The sequence below is a fragment of the Engystomops pustulosus genome, chromosome 9 (genome assembly GCF_040894005.1).
Source record: "Engystomops pustulosus chromosome 9, aEngPut4.maternal, whole genome shotgun sequence".
NCBI classification, from domain to species: Eukaryota; Metazoa; Chordata; class Amphibia; order Anura; family Leptodactylidae; genus Engystomops; species Engystomops pustulosus.
This window is the reverse complement of record NC_092419.1, coordinates 107,956,361-107,974,831: the sequence shown is the minus strand read 5'-3', so window position 1 is coordinate 107,974,831 and position 18,471 is coordinate 107,956,361. Positions and strand designations below refer to the sequence as shown.

General features: G+C 47.9%; 1 protein-coding gene across 2 annotated transcripts in view; it reads right to left on the bottom strand.

Annotated features, from left to right (window-relative positions):
* Nucleotides 1-18,471, bottom strand: part of NPDC1 (neural proliferation, differentiation and control 1) — a 94,350-nt gene that overhangs the window by 47,179 nt on the left and 28,700 nt on the right. Inside the window, exon 2 of one of the 2 annotated variants that reach the window (XM_072125470.1) lies at nucleotides 6,269-6,403. The exons of the other annotated variant lie outside the window; for it this stretch is intronic. Coding sequence (XP_071981571.1) covers nucleotides 6,269-6,403 — 135 coding nt within the window. The remainder of the gene's footprint in view (nucleotides 1-6,268; nucleotides 6,404-18,471) is intronic. 2 annotated transcript variants of the gene reach the window in all.

Sequence of the window (18,471 nt, the reverse complement as noted above, 5' to 3'; positions counted from 1 at the left end):
TCCCCAGTAATGTGCCCTCTGCTTCCCCTCCCCAGTAATGTGCCCTCTGCTTCCCCCCCCCCAGTAATGTGCCCTCTGCTTCCCCCCCCCAGTAATGTGCCCTCTGCTTCATGGGGAGGGGAGCAGAGGGCACATTACTGGGGGGGGGAGCAGAGGGCACATTACAGCGGGGAGGGGAGCAGAGGGCACATTACTGGGGGGGGGGGGGGGGAAGCAGAAGTCACATTACTAGGGGGGTGGGGAGCAGAGGGCACATTACTGGGGGGGGGGGGCAGAGGGCACATTACAGCGGGGAGGGGAGCAGAGGGCACATTACTGGGGGGGGGAAGCAGAAGTCACATTACTAGGGGGGTGGGGAGCAGAGGGCACATTACTAGGGGGGTGGGGAGCAGAGGGCACATTACTAGGGGGGGAGCAGAGGGCACATTACTAGGGGTGGGGAGCAGAGGGCACATTACTAGGGGTCGGGAGCAGAGGGCACATTACTATGGGGGTGGGGAGCAGAGGGCACATTACTAGGGGGGTGGGGAGCAGAGGGCACATTACTAGGGGGGTGGGGAGCAGAGGGCACATTACTAGGGGGGTGGGGAGCAGAGGGCACATTACTAGGGGGGTGGGGAGCAGAGGGCACATTACTAGGGGGGTGGGGAGCAGAGGGCACATTACTAGGGGTGGGGAGCAGAGGGCACATTACTATGGGGGTGGGGAGCAGAGGGCACATTACTATGGGGGTGGGGAGCAGAGGGCACATTACTATGGGGGTGGGGAGCAGAGGGCACATTACTAGGGGGGTGGGGAGCAGAGGGCACATTACTAGGGGGGTGGGGAGCAGAGGGCACATTACTAGGGGGGTGGGGAGCAGAGGGCACATTACTAGGGGGGTGGGGAGCAGAGGGCACATTACTAGGGGGGTGGGGAGCAGAGGGCACATTACTAGGGGGGTGGGGAGCAGAGGGCACATTACTAGGGGGGTGGGGAGCAGAGGGCACATTACTAGGGAGGGGAGCAGATGGCCAGATTCATGAAGACCAGGAGCCAGTTTTCAATAAACCTTTGGCCCTGATGATGGACCATGGGGGCGGCCAATTGTAAGCCACTTCTATGCACACTGGGAGACCATTTGGTGGATGAAACAGAAGCCACCAGCTCACACATATCAAGCTGCCCCTACAGAGTGCAACTATCCCATCATCTGCACAGAGGACACTACCAGAAAGTATAAAAGAGAATAGAAAGTGGAGAAATAACTGCACACGTCTGACATACAAGTGCGTGGTGAATCAGCACCTCAGTCAGATCCTCCAGAGCATAAGCAGCGGGTCCATCGTACCCCAGAGCACCCCAATAAAGCAATGTATAGTCATCACGTTCCTGGAATTGACTCATCGTCTTGGTGGTGAATACGTAGAGTGTAGGCTCTGAGGATTAGTCACTGCATATACTGTGGGGAGAGCCGTGATACACCACGGATGGATCTGGGCACAGCTCCTGATAAGTGGCTTCTCTCCATCAGCACAGACTCGTGTCAGACTCACAGACGCGTCACCCGGCAGTAGGGGAATCCACATCTAAAGTAAGACCTAAGAGGGAAGGAGCGGAGCAGAAATCTGCCTCCATAGTAGATGCTCCTCCGCACATATGTGATCAGTATGGCACAACAGGCACGTGATGGGCCAACAACAAGGCACTGGGGAATGATGGATACTGCCAGAGCCTGGACATAGGAGGCAGAGGAGAGAGGCCACTGGGAGAGCTGCAGACTATTTCACTCATAGCCTTATTACAGCAATAAGGAAGCCCCAGGGACGTATAAGCACCTACACGTCATACCAACAAGTCTAAAAGCTGCTGACATTGGCATCTTTTACACAAAACTTCTGTGAAATATGGATTTATATTGCAGCTACTCCAAATGCACAGAAGGCATAAGCTCACACTGCTGTGCTCTGTGCTCTCTACAGCCAGTGTTAGGTACTATTCCTGGAGAGATGTGTAATCAGACCTTTGTGTATGTTGTTAGTAGCAGCAGGACTGTGACATAATGGATTTATATTCCATGATTGTAGCTTCTCCAAGTGCACCAGGACGTGTCCTCACACTGCTGGGCTCTTAATCCTCTGACATGAGCTGCTTCACAGCCCCTTCCCTGTACAAATTCTAGGCGAATCCTTTAGCACTTAGAGCAACTAGTTTTCACCGTGGAACAGTTCAATTCAGGGAGGAAAGCGCACAGCAGGGTGAGGACAGACGGATACCTAAATTTATTTGGAGTCTGCAAGGTCAAAGCGATTGATAGATCCCCTTATAAGATGTTGCACCACGGTTTACACCAATCTGAAGGATCTGACTGCTGGGACCCCCCTAAATACTACTCCTTGTATAAACAGAGGCCAAGAACAGTGCTCGGCTACCTCCATCCCTAATACTAATACACAGCATAATGCAATATCTAACCTGAGGTCTAGGAAGCTGCACGGAGAATTTTAAATGCAGCTTTAGCAGTGACTAGAGAGTAAACGCTGCTATAAATCACAATGATGATACAGTCAAGTCCCCAGGTTACATACAGGTTTGTTCTTAAGTTGAATTTGTATCCAAGTCGGAACAGGTACATTTAAAGTTTAAACTCCATAAAAATTATTTATTGGTCCCTGTGACAATAACTTTCTAAAAATTTGGGGGTTGACAAGGGGACAATGGCCTATAATGCTTCATTGCAGACACCGTATAGTTGCAGCCTTGGACTGAGGTACATTTCCAGCACCCAGAGAGCCTCACCAGGGGTGACAGAGGGCACGGAGGTCCGTCACTAGGTCGGGGTCTGCCTGTACATAGATCCATTAAGGAGCCAATGCCACTTATTCCATGGTGTGATGAAGGATAATTCTATGAACACATCACATTCCTGAGATCTCTCTGTACTACTGGATGGAAGCAATTCTAGCTGGCACGTACCCCCCGGGCACCGGAGAGACGTTGCGCACAATAACCAAGCTTTCTATGAATCTTTAATGCGGCTACAATCACATTATCCGTAATCTATGGCCCAGAATCTTCCACATCAGGGAAATTACAGCCAGGGGGCAGCGCACGCCATTGTGGTGCCATCTGTTGGAGGAGCCATATGTTGTGGAGCACGCACTGGGCATGCTGGGATTTCTAGTTCTCCGTGTGATGTGATCATCCAGTTTCCACTCGCTGTGAGCACACCTGCCGTGTGATTAGAGGAATGAATAATTAATACAATTTGGAAAATTCTGAATACTCTCCACGCTGGCACCAGCAGGGCGCAGAATATGCCATAGGATGGTACTGCAGGGTCAGAGGAGCAGAAACTGCAATGTAACTGGACCCAAAGGGGAAACCCAGCCAAAATAAGCTGATAACAGGGATCAATAGCTTACATCATCTATACAGAAAGGGCTGCAGGTACTAAGAGCTAGGATTCAGGGCAAACATAATCCGCCTGCGTCTATTTTAGTGCCTGTGTGTCTCCAGAAAGGTCCTTGTGGCTTTGGGTTACATGGGAGATCAGTCGTCTGGCCTTGTATCAGGGAGTCCCCTTAATATCTGCGTTATCCAAGGACGGTAAGAGCCTGTGCTCAAGGGTATGGGCTGCAGAGGCTTCTATATACAGCTAAAAAGACAGTGCAGCTTATCAGGGACCCCCACAGACCATCACCCATCGGGGGCAGCATGGCACTACCAGTCATATTCACATTTTCCAATGTTTCCAGGTGAACGCCATGTCAGCAGTGATGAGAATGACATGTAGGATTATATAATCTCCCCTGCACACCGAGGCTGCAGGGGGCTGTGAGCGTTCGTCTGGACGGCCACCCACGACCAGTGATTCATAATCTGCCAGAAGGAGACACGTGATCCAAACACACAGGGAGAGAAAAGGACAAGATCTGCCCTCATGTCTGTATTGTCCCTGAACCAACAAATCAAAAACATCACAGATCATCCACTAGAAAGCTGCAGCCAGTGTTGTCCCTGGAGAGATGTGTAATCAGACCTCACACTGCTGTGCTCTGTGCTCTCTGCAGCCAGTGTTATGTACTGTCCCTGGAGAGATGTGTAATCAGACCTCACACTGCTGTGCTCTGTGCTCTCTGCAGCCAGTGTTATGTACTGTCCCTGGAGAGATGTGTAATCATACCTCACACTGCTGTGCTCTGTGCTCTCTGCAGCCAGTCTTATGTATTGTCCCTGGAGAGATGTGTAATCAGACCTCACACTGCTGTGCTCTCTGCAGCCAGTGTTATGTACTGTCCCTGGAGAGATGTGTAATCATACCTCACACTGCTGTGCTCTGTGCTCTCTGCAGCCAGTGTTATGTATTGTCCCTGGAGAGATGTGTAATCATACCTCACACTGCTGTGCTCTGTGCTCTCTGCAGCCAGTGTTATGTATTGTCCCTGGAGAGATGTGTAATCAGACCTCACACTGCTGTGCTCTGTGCTCTCTGCAGCCAGTGTTATGTATTGTCCCTGGAGAGATGTGTAATCAGACCTCACACTGCTGTGCTCTGTGCTCTCTGCAGCCAGTGTTATGTATTGTCCCTGGAGAGATGTGTAATCAGACCTCACACTGCTGTGCTCTGTGCACTCTGCATCCAGTGTTATGTACTGTCCCTGGAGAGAGCCTCAGAAATCGCAGGTATCAGACACATCTCTACAATTTGACCATCATTTATTTTTCAACAGGACAATGACCCCAAACACCTCCAGGCTATGCAAGGGCTATTTGACCAAGGAGGAGAGTGATTGGGGGCTATGCCAGAGGACCTGGCCTGCACAGTTACCAGACCTGAACACAATCTAAATGGTTTGGGGTGAGCTGGACCGCAGAGGGCCAACAAGTCTTTCATGACTGTTGGAAGACCATTTCAGGTAACTACCTCTTGACGCTCATCAAGAGAAGCCAAGAGTGTGCAAAGCAGTAATCACAGCAGAAGGACCTAGAATATAAGAAAGTACGGTATATACTCGAGTATAAGCCGACCCGAGTATAAGCCGAGGCCCCTAATTTTACCACCAAAAACTGGGAAAACCTATTGATTCGAGTATAAGCTGAGGGTGGAAAATGCATTGGTCTCAGCCTCCCAGTATTTAGCCATCCAGCCCCAATAGTATACAGCCTGCCAGCCCCCTTAAGTATACAGCCTGCCAGCCCACCTGTAGTTATACAGCCTGCCAGCCCCCCCTGTAGTTATACAGCCTGCCAGCCCCCCCTGTAGTTATACAGCCTGCCAGCCCCCCTGTAGTTATACAGCCTGCCAGCCCCCCTGTAGTTATACAGCCTGCCAGCCCCCTTAAGTATACAGCCTGCCAGCCCACCTGTAGTTATACAGCCTGCCAGCCCCCCCTGTAGTTATACAGCCTGCCAGCCCCCCCTGTAGTTATACAGCCTGCCAGCCCCCCTGTAGTTATACAGCCTGCCAGCCCCCCTGTAGTATACAGCCTGCCAGCCCCCTTAAGTATACAGCCTGCCAGCCCCCTTAAGTATACGCGATCTGCCGGCTGCCGCACGATATGACGTGTCTGTGTCGCCGCTGATGGCGCGCGTCATATTGGGCGCCAGCCGGCAGATCACGTGGACGCGTATCTGCCGGCTGATACAACACAGAAGAGAGAAGACCGAACACCAGCCGCGGGGAAGACAGAAGAGGAGCTGCCGAACATCGGGAGCCACGCCGACTATCGGGCCTCCGGAGGGTGAGTATGGAAGGTTTTTTTTTAATTGACTGGTGTATAAGCCGAGAGGAGGTTTTTCAGCACATTTTTTGTGCTGAAAAACTCGGCTTATACACGAGTATATACGGTATATAATTCCACATGTGTTAATTCATAGTTTTGATTCAGTGTGAATCTACAATTTTTATAATCATGAAAATACAGAAAACTCTTTGAATGAGAAAGTGTGGACCGTCACAAAGTAGTCATTTGTTACTCATGAGGAGCTGGGATGATGCAGTGCTGCACAGGCCATAGAACAAATTTTCTAGGTCAACAGGTATAGAATAACACAATAACTATGACTATTAACCAGGGGCCATGTGCTGAGGGTTTATCATATTCATGGATCGGAAGAATAGGGACAAGAAGAGAACACAGGGACAGATGTACTAACCCTGCCTAGAAGAAAGACAGGACTACAGAGTCTCAGGGTCAGTTCACACCTCCGGGAGTGGTGGATCAGGTGCGACCATACAGCTGACTGCAATTATGACAAGACAACCCTCATCATCCGTATCATTCACCTTTCTTTCCTTCCTCGCATTGTCCTTCGCTGTTTTCTTTGTATCCGTGAATGCAGGGGCCGCACTTTGTAGACCCTGGAGGACAAACCTCTCTCTTATGTAAAGGACAGTTTAGACTGTTGTGGCACAGAGATGCTGAAAAACACAAGAGGAAGACACAGTGAGATGAAAGGGGACACAATATGAATAGCAAACCAATTGTGCAGGTCTCAAGGATATGGTAATGACAATCATACACAGGGCACTTTCCCTTTAAATGCAGATCCGCACATCTTATTAAAACGTCATGAGTTAATTGAGTCCTATAAACCAGGTCTCTGGATTCTGTGTTGTTTAGGGCAATAAAGCTCACATCAGTCCCTGGCGCCATTTTTCTACCCACGCCTGCGGCAATACTTTGCTCTATGCAGAAAGAATGGCTCAATAAAATTAGCTCCTGATCCATGGCAAACATCTGTCTAGTGTCTGGGTGATGGCTTCCTATCAGCTCCGCTGCTGCCATGAGCAAGTTATTAACAGCACCAGTACTGTGGGCAGTGCAGCAGCGTATTAACTCTTTACTGGAAATCCACTGGGGGTTAGGACAGCATCACACAGACTGTTGGGGGGGGGGGGGGGGGAAGCACGCTGACACTTGAGGGACAGGGCGATTGGGGTGCACCAGCACACCAACCCTTTTTTTTCCGGGGGGAGGGGGGGGGGTGTACTAAGACACTTAGGGCGAGGCCCCAGCGGCATGTCGACACTTGGGTGGGGGGCTGGCAGCGGCACGCTGACCCTTTGGCCAAATATTTATGGCAGGATAAAAATCAATGAATCTCTCGCAGTATAAACATCCGCTAATGCAGTCTTTTTCTTCCTGTAATGACACATTGTGACCACTAGAGGGGTCTTAGCTTCTAAGAATCAATAAGATTGTTGAGAAACCTCTTGTTTATGTAATGGTAGATTGTTATGGCAGTAAATAAGATGCAAAAGGAGAGAAAATACAAAACAAAATGGAAAAAACATCCCTTCCATGCAAATCCACTGAAATGGAGAGTTAGCACAGGGCGGGGATCCAAAAATAACCCACTTACTTACTAACCTACACATCATCACATCACCTACAGGGGCGGCAGCAATGTACACCAAACCTGGGATGTGTTCTATACATTTGCTGCAATGTATCCATCTGCCATTCAGTTCACAGGAATAGATACATTTGTATCTGTGACAAGCAATAGGTCTGTACAAGCTTTTAGCCTCTGGATGTAAACCACTGATTTCTATTCACTGATGGGAAGCGGAGATTGAAACACAAGGCCTGTTAGGAACTTGCTGAACTCTTCCTGATTTCAGTAAGTCCAGGTACAATGTGGGGACTGGGGTCACAATGAGGAGATATCGCAGGTAGGAAACGACACGTGACATAATAACGGGATTACCGGGTTGTATTGGTGCACACGTCTCTCATGGAGACCATTAACCATTGGGTGCTGGCGCTGCCCGCTGCAGGGACTAGAAGCCTCCCCAGACTATGATTAATACATTAGCAGAGCTGTCCAGGTCCTGAACTGCCCGTATGCTGCATTTATCACCGTGTCATCTGTATTCTTGTCATGTTCACAAGGACACGTGACATGAGAGCACGCCGCACAGTGCAGGGACACGTGCCCACCATAAGCCTATACAAAGAGCCCCCGCTAGGGGTCCGCAGCACGGCCACACAAGCTGGAAGGGATCATGAAGGAAGGTTATGTGATACTGGATTCAATCCTCATCACCACAGACTGACAAGAGACGGGGGAGTCTTGATGGTTGGTGGTCTTGAGAGCTTCTATTCATATATCCTAATGGGGAGAGAGACATAGAGGGAACTAGAGGGATAGGAAGAAAATATGGGGGGGGGGGGGCAGAAAGACTAACAGGGGGCCCAGGGAGAAACAGTGGGATTGACAACCGGAAAGAGAGAAGTACAGAGAAAAACAAGGGAACAAGACAGGAGGAAGAGAAGGATGTACAAAAACAAGACTGACCAAGGGGAGAGGAAGAAAGGGCTGAGAAGAGACGGATGTACAAAGAGAGAGAAAGAGGAAGAGAAAATACAGGAAGGAATATCAAGGGGAGAGGAGGAAAGAGCAGAGACAGGTGAAGGATGGAGAAAAATGGAGGGAGACTAAGGTAAGGAAAAGAGAAGTGAAAGTCAGAGCAAAAGAGAAAGATAGCAGAGTACTGAGAGGGGAAAGAGGAAAATAGAAAGAAGGGAAGAGATGATGGTGAAATCCACAAGAAGGAAGAGGGGGAAATAGACACAGCAAAATAGTTAAAGTAAAGAAAGGAAGGAAAAAGAAACTGCACAGGGGTAAGACATCTACAGGTAATGGGGGTAAGGGACAAAAAGACAACGCCGAGAGAGAAACAGACCGTGACAAGAGAAGGAAGGAAAGAACAGAGACAGCAAATATGAGAATAATGATGGAGAAAAACTGGGAAGAGACAGGAACAGAGACAGGCAAAGACAAAGGAAAACCCAGAACATATACAAGTGGGGAAAGGGCCGATTATAAGGGGGAATGGAACAATGGATGGAGTTGGAAAGGGAAGAAGGGGAGAAATGGAAGGAAATAATGAGGGAAAGGGTGGAAGAGTGAAATATGGCTGTTAGAGGAGGAAAGAGAGAATATTAGGGGATTATTGGAGATGTGGGGAGCAGGGTGAAGACACCAGTGATGAATAGATTATAGGACAGGGGCGGACGTCACACTGATCTCTGCTGGATGACATGGCGCAGCTATCCATCACTGACCTGTACCTGTGTACTAGAGCTGCTAAACATCCATCACTGACCTGTACCTGTGTACTAGAGCTGCTAAACATCCATCACTGACCTGTACCTGTGTACTAGAGCTGCTAAACATCCATCACTGACCTGTACCTGTGTACTAGAGCTGCTAAACATCCATCACTGACCTGTACCTGTGTACTAGAGCTGCTAAACATCCATCACTGACCTGTACCTGTGTACTAGAGCTGCTAAACATCCATCACTGACCTGTACCTGTGTACTAGAGCTGCTAAACATCCATCACTGACCTGTACCTGTGTACTAGAGCTGCTAAACATCCATCACTGACCTGTACCTGTGTACTAGAGCTGCTAAACATCCATCACTGACCTGTACCTGTGTACTAGAGCTGCTAAACATCCATCACTGACCTGTACCTGTGTACTAGAGCTGCTAAACATCCATCACTGACCTGTACCTGTGTACTAGAGCTGCTAAACATCCATCACTGACCTGTACCTGTGTACTAGAGCTGCTAAACATCCATCACTGACCTGTACCTGTGTACTAGAGCTGCTAAACATCCATCACTGACCTGTACCTGTGTACTAGAGCTGCTAAACATCCATCACTGACCTGTACCTGTGTACTAGAGCTGCTAAACATCCATCACTGACCTGTACCTGTGTACTAGAGCTGCTAAACATCCATCACTGACCTGTACCTGTGTACTAGAGCTGCTAAACATCCATCACTGACCTGTACCTGTGTCCTAGAGCTGCTAAACATCCATCACTGACCTGTACCTGTGTACTAGAGCTGCTAAACATCCATCACTGACCTGTACCTGTGTACTAGAGCTGCTAAACATCCATCACTGACCTGTACCTGTGTACTAGAGCTGCTAAACATCCATCACTGACCTGTACCTGTGTACTAGAGCTGCTAAACATCCATCACTGACCTGTACCTGTGTACTAGAGCTGCTAAACATCCATCACTGACCTGTACCTGTGTACTAGAGCTGCTAAACATCCATCACTGACCTGTACCTGTGTACTAGAGCTGCTAAACATCCATCACTGACCTGTACCTGTGTACTAGAGCTGCTAAACATCCATCACTGACCTGTACCTGTGTACTAGAGCTGCTAAACATCCATCACTGACCTGTACCTGTGTACTATAGCAGCTAAACATCCATCACTGACCTGTACCTGTGTACTAGAGCTGCTAAACATCCATCACTGACCTGTACCTGTGTACTAGAGCTGCTAAACATCCATCACTGACCTGTACCTGTGTACTAGAGCTGCTAAACATCCATCACTGACCTGTACCTGTGTACTAGAGCTGCTAAACATCCATCACTGAATACATCAATAGGTAACACACACAAGTGACAGTACAAGGACCATATAAACCACATCAGGTATAAGGTCTTATCACATGCCAGGATCTCCCTGCCCATTCTGTCTCATCCCTTCCCTATAAATGTGTATATAAAGGGTCATAAAACCACAACTTACACTACAGTCAGTACATAAAGGCAGTGATTCTCTGAAAGCAGCACTAACCCTTACCCTCCCCATTAGCAGGATGGGTAGATGCAATCTATTGTTCTCTATTATCAGCCATTTCAGCAAGGGGAGAAACTACAAGGTATCCAGAAGCATATACGATATGGAGAGGTTTGTAAGACACATGAATGCAGAGAGGGGGCGCTACCGAGTAACGGTACACAATATACCTGACTTTACCCCTCAATAACAGCAAGGATCAATGAAACCATGGGAACGCGTGACGGATATGTTGGTTGCTATCCATAAATGTGGCACTGCATTATCCTGGTGTTCATGCTGGGTTAACCCTATGTCATCCATAGCAGCAGGTGGACCAAGGAAAGCACAGCCAGGTCAGAATAGATAGCAAGGTATAAGGACACACATGAAGAGACATGACAGGTAGAAGAATGTTTTATCAGGATAGTAGCTGTAGGACCACAAGTCTCAGCATAACATGATAAGCATCACGGTCTAGTGCCAATAGCAACTACAAGGTCCAGCATAACCTTACAGTTAGCATTACGCTTTCGTTCTAGGCTCCTGCCTACAGTCATGGGCCCCTATTTGTGTTTGCACCACAACTCCCAGCATGTAAATCCTCAGATTTGTCCTTCTGCATTTGAGCGAATGGCGTCACAACAAGACATCAGACCGGCATGAATCAGACCGGCATGAATCAGAGGTCCTTGGCTTCTCCAAAATGAAGCAGACATAATGATGACATGAATCATACTGATACAGCACATTGTAACTCAGGATGCAGCGAGGGCTGAAGATCCTGGGGGCAGCTGCTACGCATTGTATGACATGACACAGATAATAGGGTCCTACAAGATGGCTTCAGTATAGGGAAAGCTGGGTGAGGATTATCATCTCTGTTCTAAAGTTAACGCTTACCAGCTAGAACAGAAAAATTGAAATAACCCTTTAGCTTCCATATGATATATTGTTATGATTGTGGGGTCTTAACTTTGGTACCATTATCAGGGGATCATTGCACTGCAGCTCCTCTGCAGAGGACGAGGGGCTACCCCAGCATTGTGGGTCCTTGTTCTATAGAGGAGTAAGGGGATCTAACTCTACAGGATGGGAAAACTCTTACTGTAATATACAGATTTAAGGTATTCAGGCGGTCCCCTACTTAAGAACACCCGACTTACAGATGACCCCTAGTTACAAACGGATCTCTGGATGTTGGTAATGTACTGTTCTTTAGCCCTAGGCTACAATACACAGCTACAGCAGTTATTAATGGTGTCTGCAATGAAGCTTTATTGTTAATCCTAGTTCTGATGACAACCCAATATTTTTAAAATCCAATAGTCACAGAGACCAAAAAACATTTGGCTGAGGTTACAATTATACAATTATAAAATATACAGTTCCGACTAACATACAAATTCAACTTAAGAACAAACCTACAGAATCTTGTATGTAACCCAGAGACGGCCTGTATAAGATTCTGGCCTTCTACAAGTTAGAAACATCTAATAACAATTACTCGCAGTGCCCTGCAGGTGAAAGCCCCACTGCCCAGCTATCTGCAGCCCTGGCAGGGTGCACAGTATCTGGAGCGAGGGCTGCGGTATCAGGGCGGCCGTACAGGTGTTGTGCAGTGTTTGCGCAGGGAGGTCCAGGAGTCGAGTCTTTGCTTAGCTGACGTGGCCGCAGGACCTGGGTTTGGGCGTGCAACATTAAGGAAGAGCTTAACCTGCTGCATTTACTACCTTCCATCAATAGGAGTCTGCACAGGAATATCCGGATTAAGTGAAAACAAGGAAATTGCATGGATACCAGCTCCATAATATATGTATTAGATCTGACTTGCATCTTTATTACTCCATTTTAATACCGGAAGTGCCATGTACCCAGAGACTCATGAATGTCTGCGAACCTACGCCAATATGTCATACAGAATCAGGTTATTCCATGACATCCTAGAAATCCCATCGGCATGGTACAGACTTTACCCACATGGAAAACAACTCCCCTAATACAAGCGATATACTTCTGGCAAACAGACAATACAAGCATAAAATGGTGACTAAATAGGGTAGCCCACCCCCTGCTCAGCATCATGATGGCGGTGGGCACCATGGACTAGACCTCAGTAATAGATAAATGATATATAGCCCCCTGTATCCCATCAGTTGTGGATATTCTTGTTACATTGGGGAATTAACAAGGTTTCATACCGGTGATCCAAAGCTGTGGGCGCTGGTGCCAGGAGAACGGGTGGCAAAGCTACAGGTGGGTACAGAGGGTCCCAGACACATGATGGGAAGCCAAGGCAGCGGGAGAGCAGGATTGTAAGTATTACATTACACCAAATGGAAATGGACTCGGAACAGCATGAATAATCCACCATCATCAGGACTGGGTCATTCTGGACCACATAATGTATGTGCCACCTACTGCAATGAATTCCCATCTGTTACAGTGGTGGCCGCATCGGTACCAGACCCCCATGGAAACCCATCCATCAGTGTGGACTGGAGAGTGCTGGTCACATATAGACTACACGTATGACATTGGTGCCTTTCATTATACCTGGGTGTGAGCCTGTGAAATACAGGGTGTAGTCCTGATCCGGATAGAGGGCGAGGTGAGCAAAGCGACGCGGTCCAGGGGAAGGGAATAACCTAACAATGTGCGGTAATTGCAGGCGGCTGCGCCTCTGGGAATGAGTAAAAACGCAGTCGTCTTCTACCTGCTGTTCGAGCATGTAAAGCCTTTTCAGAAAACGCTTTGAAAAATTAAATGAAAATGCATCTCAAAAAAAGCAGACAAAAAAGAAAAACCTGCCAATTTAAGACACTTTAAACTAAAACCCATTGAAAAAACGAATATGCAAATATGATGCGTTTTCAAGGATCCAGACACGCAATGAAAAAAACGCCACGTGTGTCGCCGGCCTAAATGTTTGGAGTACACATGATGTGAATGCAGTGCTTAGTCTATGGAGCTGCCATAACACGGACCATTCCCTCGGGCAGAGCGCTCCGCTTGTCCCCGGTGTTTACCAGAATAAGCGCTGTTCAGAAACTCAGGATCCACTTCAATAAATTGTTAAACATTGCCGAGACAGAAAACAGCACTTGAGGAGGTAAGTGGCCAGCCGCTGATAGATCACATGGCAGAGGGGGGGCAGCACCCCTGCCATCAGTGCTTTCATGGTGCCATGTGAATAAGCCCCAAGGACAGGGCCACACACAGAGAAAACACCAGGAGACAGCAGATGATGATTTTTCTGCAGTTCCTCTCAAAGTTTACATTGCAAAGGGTTAAAAGTCTGCAGCACGAGCCCCTTTGTACTGCTGATTTTTGGGCAATGCTTTTATGTGCTCAATTCCCATTCACTAAGCAGCACCAGTAAAATGCTGGGCCCCAATAGGATAGGATCCAATCCTGGTGCTGAGGATGAAGTAATGAAGAACGGGCCAATGTTACATGTCAGGTGGAGGTGATGTCTGCAGAGGACGGCAGGATTCATCCTAAACCCCCGCAGGCGCCCGGATTGTCTTATCAGTGACAGTGATGACGGAGTGCAGATCCTCTGTCACCCTCTGGGGACAATTAGGCTCCGATAAACTGAGGCCTGGACCCAAGCCATGGACTGCAATATCCAGGGAATACTCCCCTCCAGCCGGAGAAACGGAGCAGATCCTGGGACTGCAAAACCCACACCGAGCAATTAGCAAATGTGGAGAGATAATTACAGAGCGAGACCTCTATCCACTCACATACACCTAGTGCCGGATCCAGGCTGGCACCAAGCACCACATCAACAACAAACACCAACCCCCCCGGGACAGACTGGCACCACAACCGCACCACCTAATGCCTTACTGGTGCAGGTTCATTAATGGATGCCGGTAACGAGGGAATGAGCTGCGGGATGGGCCTTTATTGTCTGTGACAGTAGGATATGCCCGGGGGTCCCTGCAGGGCTCTGGGACACTCAGGTTGTTTTACACTTAGTTTTGGTTATTAAAATCTGTAACAGTAAAGCTGCCTGTGTGCCCCTACCCTAAGGGTACAATCACGTGGCGCAGCATTTGGTGCGGTCAAAATGAATATTTTTCCCAATGTGGCTTATACCTGCTCGGTGGGTGCTTAGGGTGAAGACACACATGGCGTTTTTGGGCCGTTTTTACTAAGTGCGTTTTCAGATCGTAAAAAAACGCATGCGTTTTTGTCAGTTTTCCATTGCGCAATTTCGGAAAAACGGACAAAAACGCATGCGTTTTTAACGATCTGAAAACGCACTTAGTAAAAACGGCCCAAAAACGCCATGTGTGTCTTCACCCTTACACACATCCCACTTGTGTAATATGGACCGTATGTCGGTCCATGAATGTGAGAGCCGATTATCCTGTATGAGCGGCAGGTACTCTATATAGTCCCTGTCCCCGCAGTGCTCGGCCCAGGAATTACAATGACGCCGGTTACACTCCAGACAACTTCCAAAAACTGCACCTGTGTGACGTGTCCGAGAGGGAACAGTTCTCCAACTTCACTCATACAACGGTCCCCCGTTCCAGGCAGAACAAGGAAGCAAAAATTCTAACAAAAATGTAAAATATCTGGACTAAACAAACACCTGAACCCCCGGGGCACGAGGAGGTGACAGGGGGATGATGAAGGGAGGACAGTCACGTCTTAAATGTCTTTAGTCACACTGGAGAAGATAATAATACAACAGCAGCAGAAAGGACGGCAGCCCCTGCAAATTACACTCCAAAACATAGGCCGGGACACCTCCTGACAGTCCTTACAGGGGGAAGTCCAAAGTAAAAGGGATTCCTATTAAAAAGGGGGGATCTTGCTGAGAATTAAAATTGTTCAGACCAAACACCTTCAAATCACCAAGGCCCCAAGTTCATGAATCCCCCCCCAACAAGAAAAAAAAAAGTTTTATTAACCCTATGTGCACAGGCGCTAGAAAGGACCTGTGGTTTCAGGTATGACACGCTACCTATGTAAAACAAAGAAGAACGTTACGTCTGGTGGTTACATATATCTTATAGAAATGTATCTTACTCTTTAGGCAAGAAATATTGTTAGAAATATAATGGAAGCCTTTTATTACACGGAAAATCCCTGCAGCTTGTGAGACCTGTACAGCGACAAGACCCCAACAACTGAGTGTATCTAATCCCATCCTGTGTGATACTGCTGTGTATCTAATCCTATCCAATGCGATACTGACTGCTGAGCTGTGTATCTAATCCTATCCTGTGTGATACTGTCTGCTGAGCTGTGTATCTAATCCTATCCTGTGTGATACTGTCTGCTGAGCTGTGTATCTAATCCTATCCTGTGTGATACTGTCTGCTGAGCTGTGTATCTAATCCTATCCGATGTGATACTGACTGCTGAGCTGTGTATCTAATCCTATCCTGTGTGATACTGTCTGCTGAGCTGTGTATCTAATCCTATCTGATGTGATACTGACCGCTGAGCTGTGTATCTAATCCTATCCGATGTGATACCGACTGCTGAGCTGTGTATCTAATCCTATCCTGTGTGATACTGACTGCTGAGCTGTGTATCTAATCCTATCCAATGCGATACTGACTGCTGAGCTGTGTATCTAATCCTATCCGATGTGATACTGACTGCTGAGCTGTGTATCTAATCCCATCCTGTGTGATACTGCCTGCTGAGCTGTGTATCTAATCCTATCCTGTGTGATACTGCTGTGTATCTAATCCTATCCAATGCGATACTGACTGCTGAGCTGTGTATCTAATCATATCCGATGTGATACTGACTGCTGAGCTGTGTATCTAATCCTCTCCTGTGTGATACTGACTGCTGAGCTGTGTATCTAATCCTATCCTGTGTGATACTGCCTGCTGAGCTGTGTATCTAATTCTATCCTGTGTGATACTGACTGCTGAGCTGTGTATCTAATCCTATCCGATGTGATACTGACCGTTGAGCTGTGTATCTAATCCTATCCGATGTGATACTGACTGCTGAGCTGTGTATCTAATCCTATCCGATGTGATACTGACTGCTGAGCTGTGTATCTAATCCTATCATGTGTGATACTGTCTGCTGAGCTATGTATCTAATCCTATCCGATGTGTTACTGCTTGCTCCGCTGTGTATCTAATCCCATCCTGTGTGATACTGTCTGCTGCGCTGTGTATCTAATCCTATCCTGTGTGATACTGACTGCTGAGCTGTGTATATAATCCTATCCTGTGTGATACTCTCTGCTGAGCTGTGTATCTAATCCTATCCTGTGTGATACTTTCTGCTGAGCTGTGTATCTAATCCTATCCTGTGTGATACTCTCTGCTGAGCTGTGTATCTAATCCTATCCTGTGTGATACTTTCTGCTGAGCTGTGTATCTAATCCTATCCTGTGTGATACTGACTGCTGAGCTGTGTATCTAATCCTATCCTGTGTGATACTCTCTGCTGAGCTGTGTATCTAATCCTATCCTGTATGATACTTTCTGCTGAGCTGTGTATCTAATCCTATCCTGTGTGATACTGCCTGCTGAGCTGTGTATCTAATCCTATCCTGTGTGATACTGTCTGCTGAGCTGTGTATCTAATCCCATCATGTGTGATACTGCCCGCTGAGCTGTGTATCTAATCCCATCATGTGTGATACTGACTGCTGAGCTGTGTAACAGAGAAACATGATTTAGGACAGTCTTCTGTGGGGAAATCTTCCCCTAACCTCCAGTATTTCATGTCCATTGTGCTGATATCATGAGTGATTCCATCTTCTGGACGGCTGTTTCTTATCCTGTTTGTTGAGCAGATGTATCCAATCCTCTTGTACATTTTAGATTAACAGACAGCATCACACAAGAAAGGATAAGAAGCAGCAACTCAGAGGAGGCGATTTATCCTACACATGTGATACACCTATGAGCCGCGCGGCTGATAAATGTAGCCCTGTAAATGTGTGATACACACAGTACTACAATCCCCATCATCACGTCACACATCATACAGAGCGGAAAGTTCCAGCTGCTGCAGCTCATGGTCAGCACAGATCTATAAGAGGATTAGGAGTCTAATGCCCGGGTACAGGCGGCACACATTACCCGTGCAGCGCGCTCTGCAGCATGACCTTGCTGTGCCTCAGTCACTGGCTTTACACACATCGAGGCACAGCAAGGTCAGGAGCAACACACGCTATACACACACTACACACGCTGCACGCTATACACACACTATACGCTATACACACACTACACGCTATACACATGCTATACACACACTACACATGTTAGACATACGCTACACATGCTATACACACACTGAATGCTATACACACACTGCATGCTATACACACACTACACATGTTAGACATACGCTACACATGCTATACACACACTGAATGCTATACACACACTGCATGCTATACACACACTACACACTATACACATGCTATGCTGAGCCTCCGAGGTGCACATTTTTGGTGCACTCCTTATTTTTAGCATCTGCATACTTTCTGCAACCCTTAACTATTAAATATTTGGGATTTTTAATTGAAAAGCTTAGACAACATGTACACAACCAGTCATTTAAGCCTATATACCAGTGGTGGCGAACCTATGGCACGCGTGCCAGAGAGGGCACGCAGAGCCCTCTCTGCTGGCACGCGTACCATCTCCCCAATCCCATCAAAGTGGGCACCGACACCTGCGCTCCGATACCTGCCCGGCCCCGTTGCACTCCGATGCCTGCCGGGTCACAGCGCTCTACTGCCTGCGCGGCCCCAGCGTCCCGCTGCCTGCTCGTTCACGGCGCGCTGCCTGTGGAGTCCCGTGGTCGCAGCGCGCCGATGTCTGCGCAGCCCCGGACCGCTGCCTGTGGAGTCGCGGGGTCCCAGTGCGC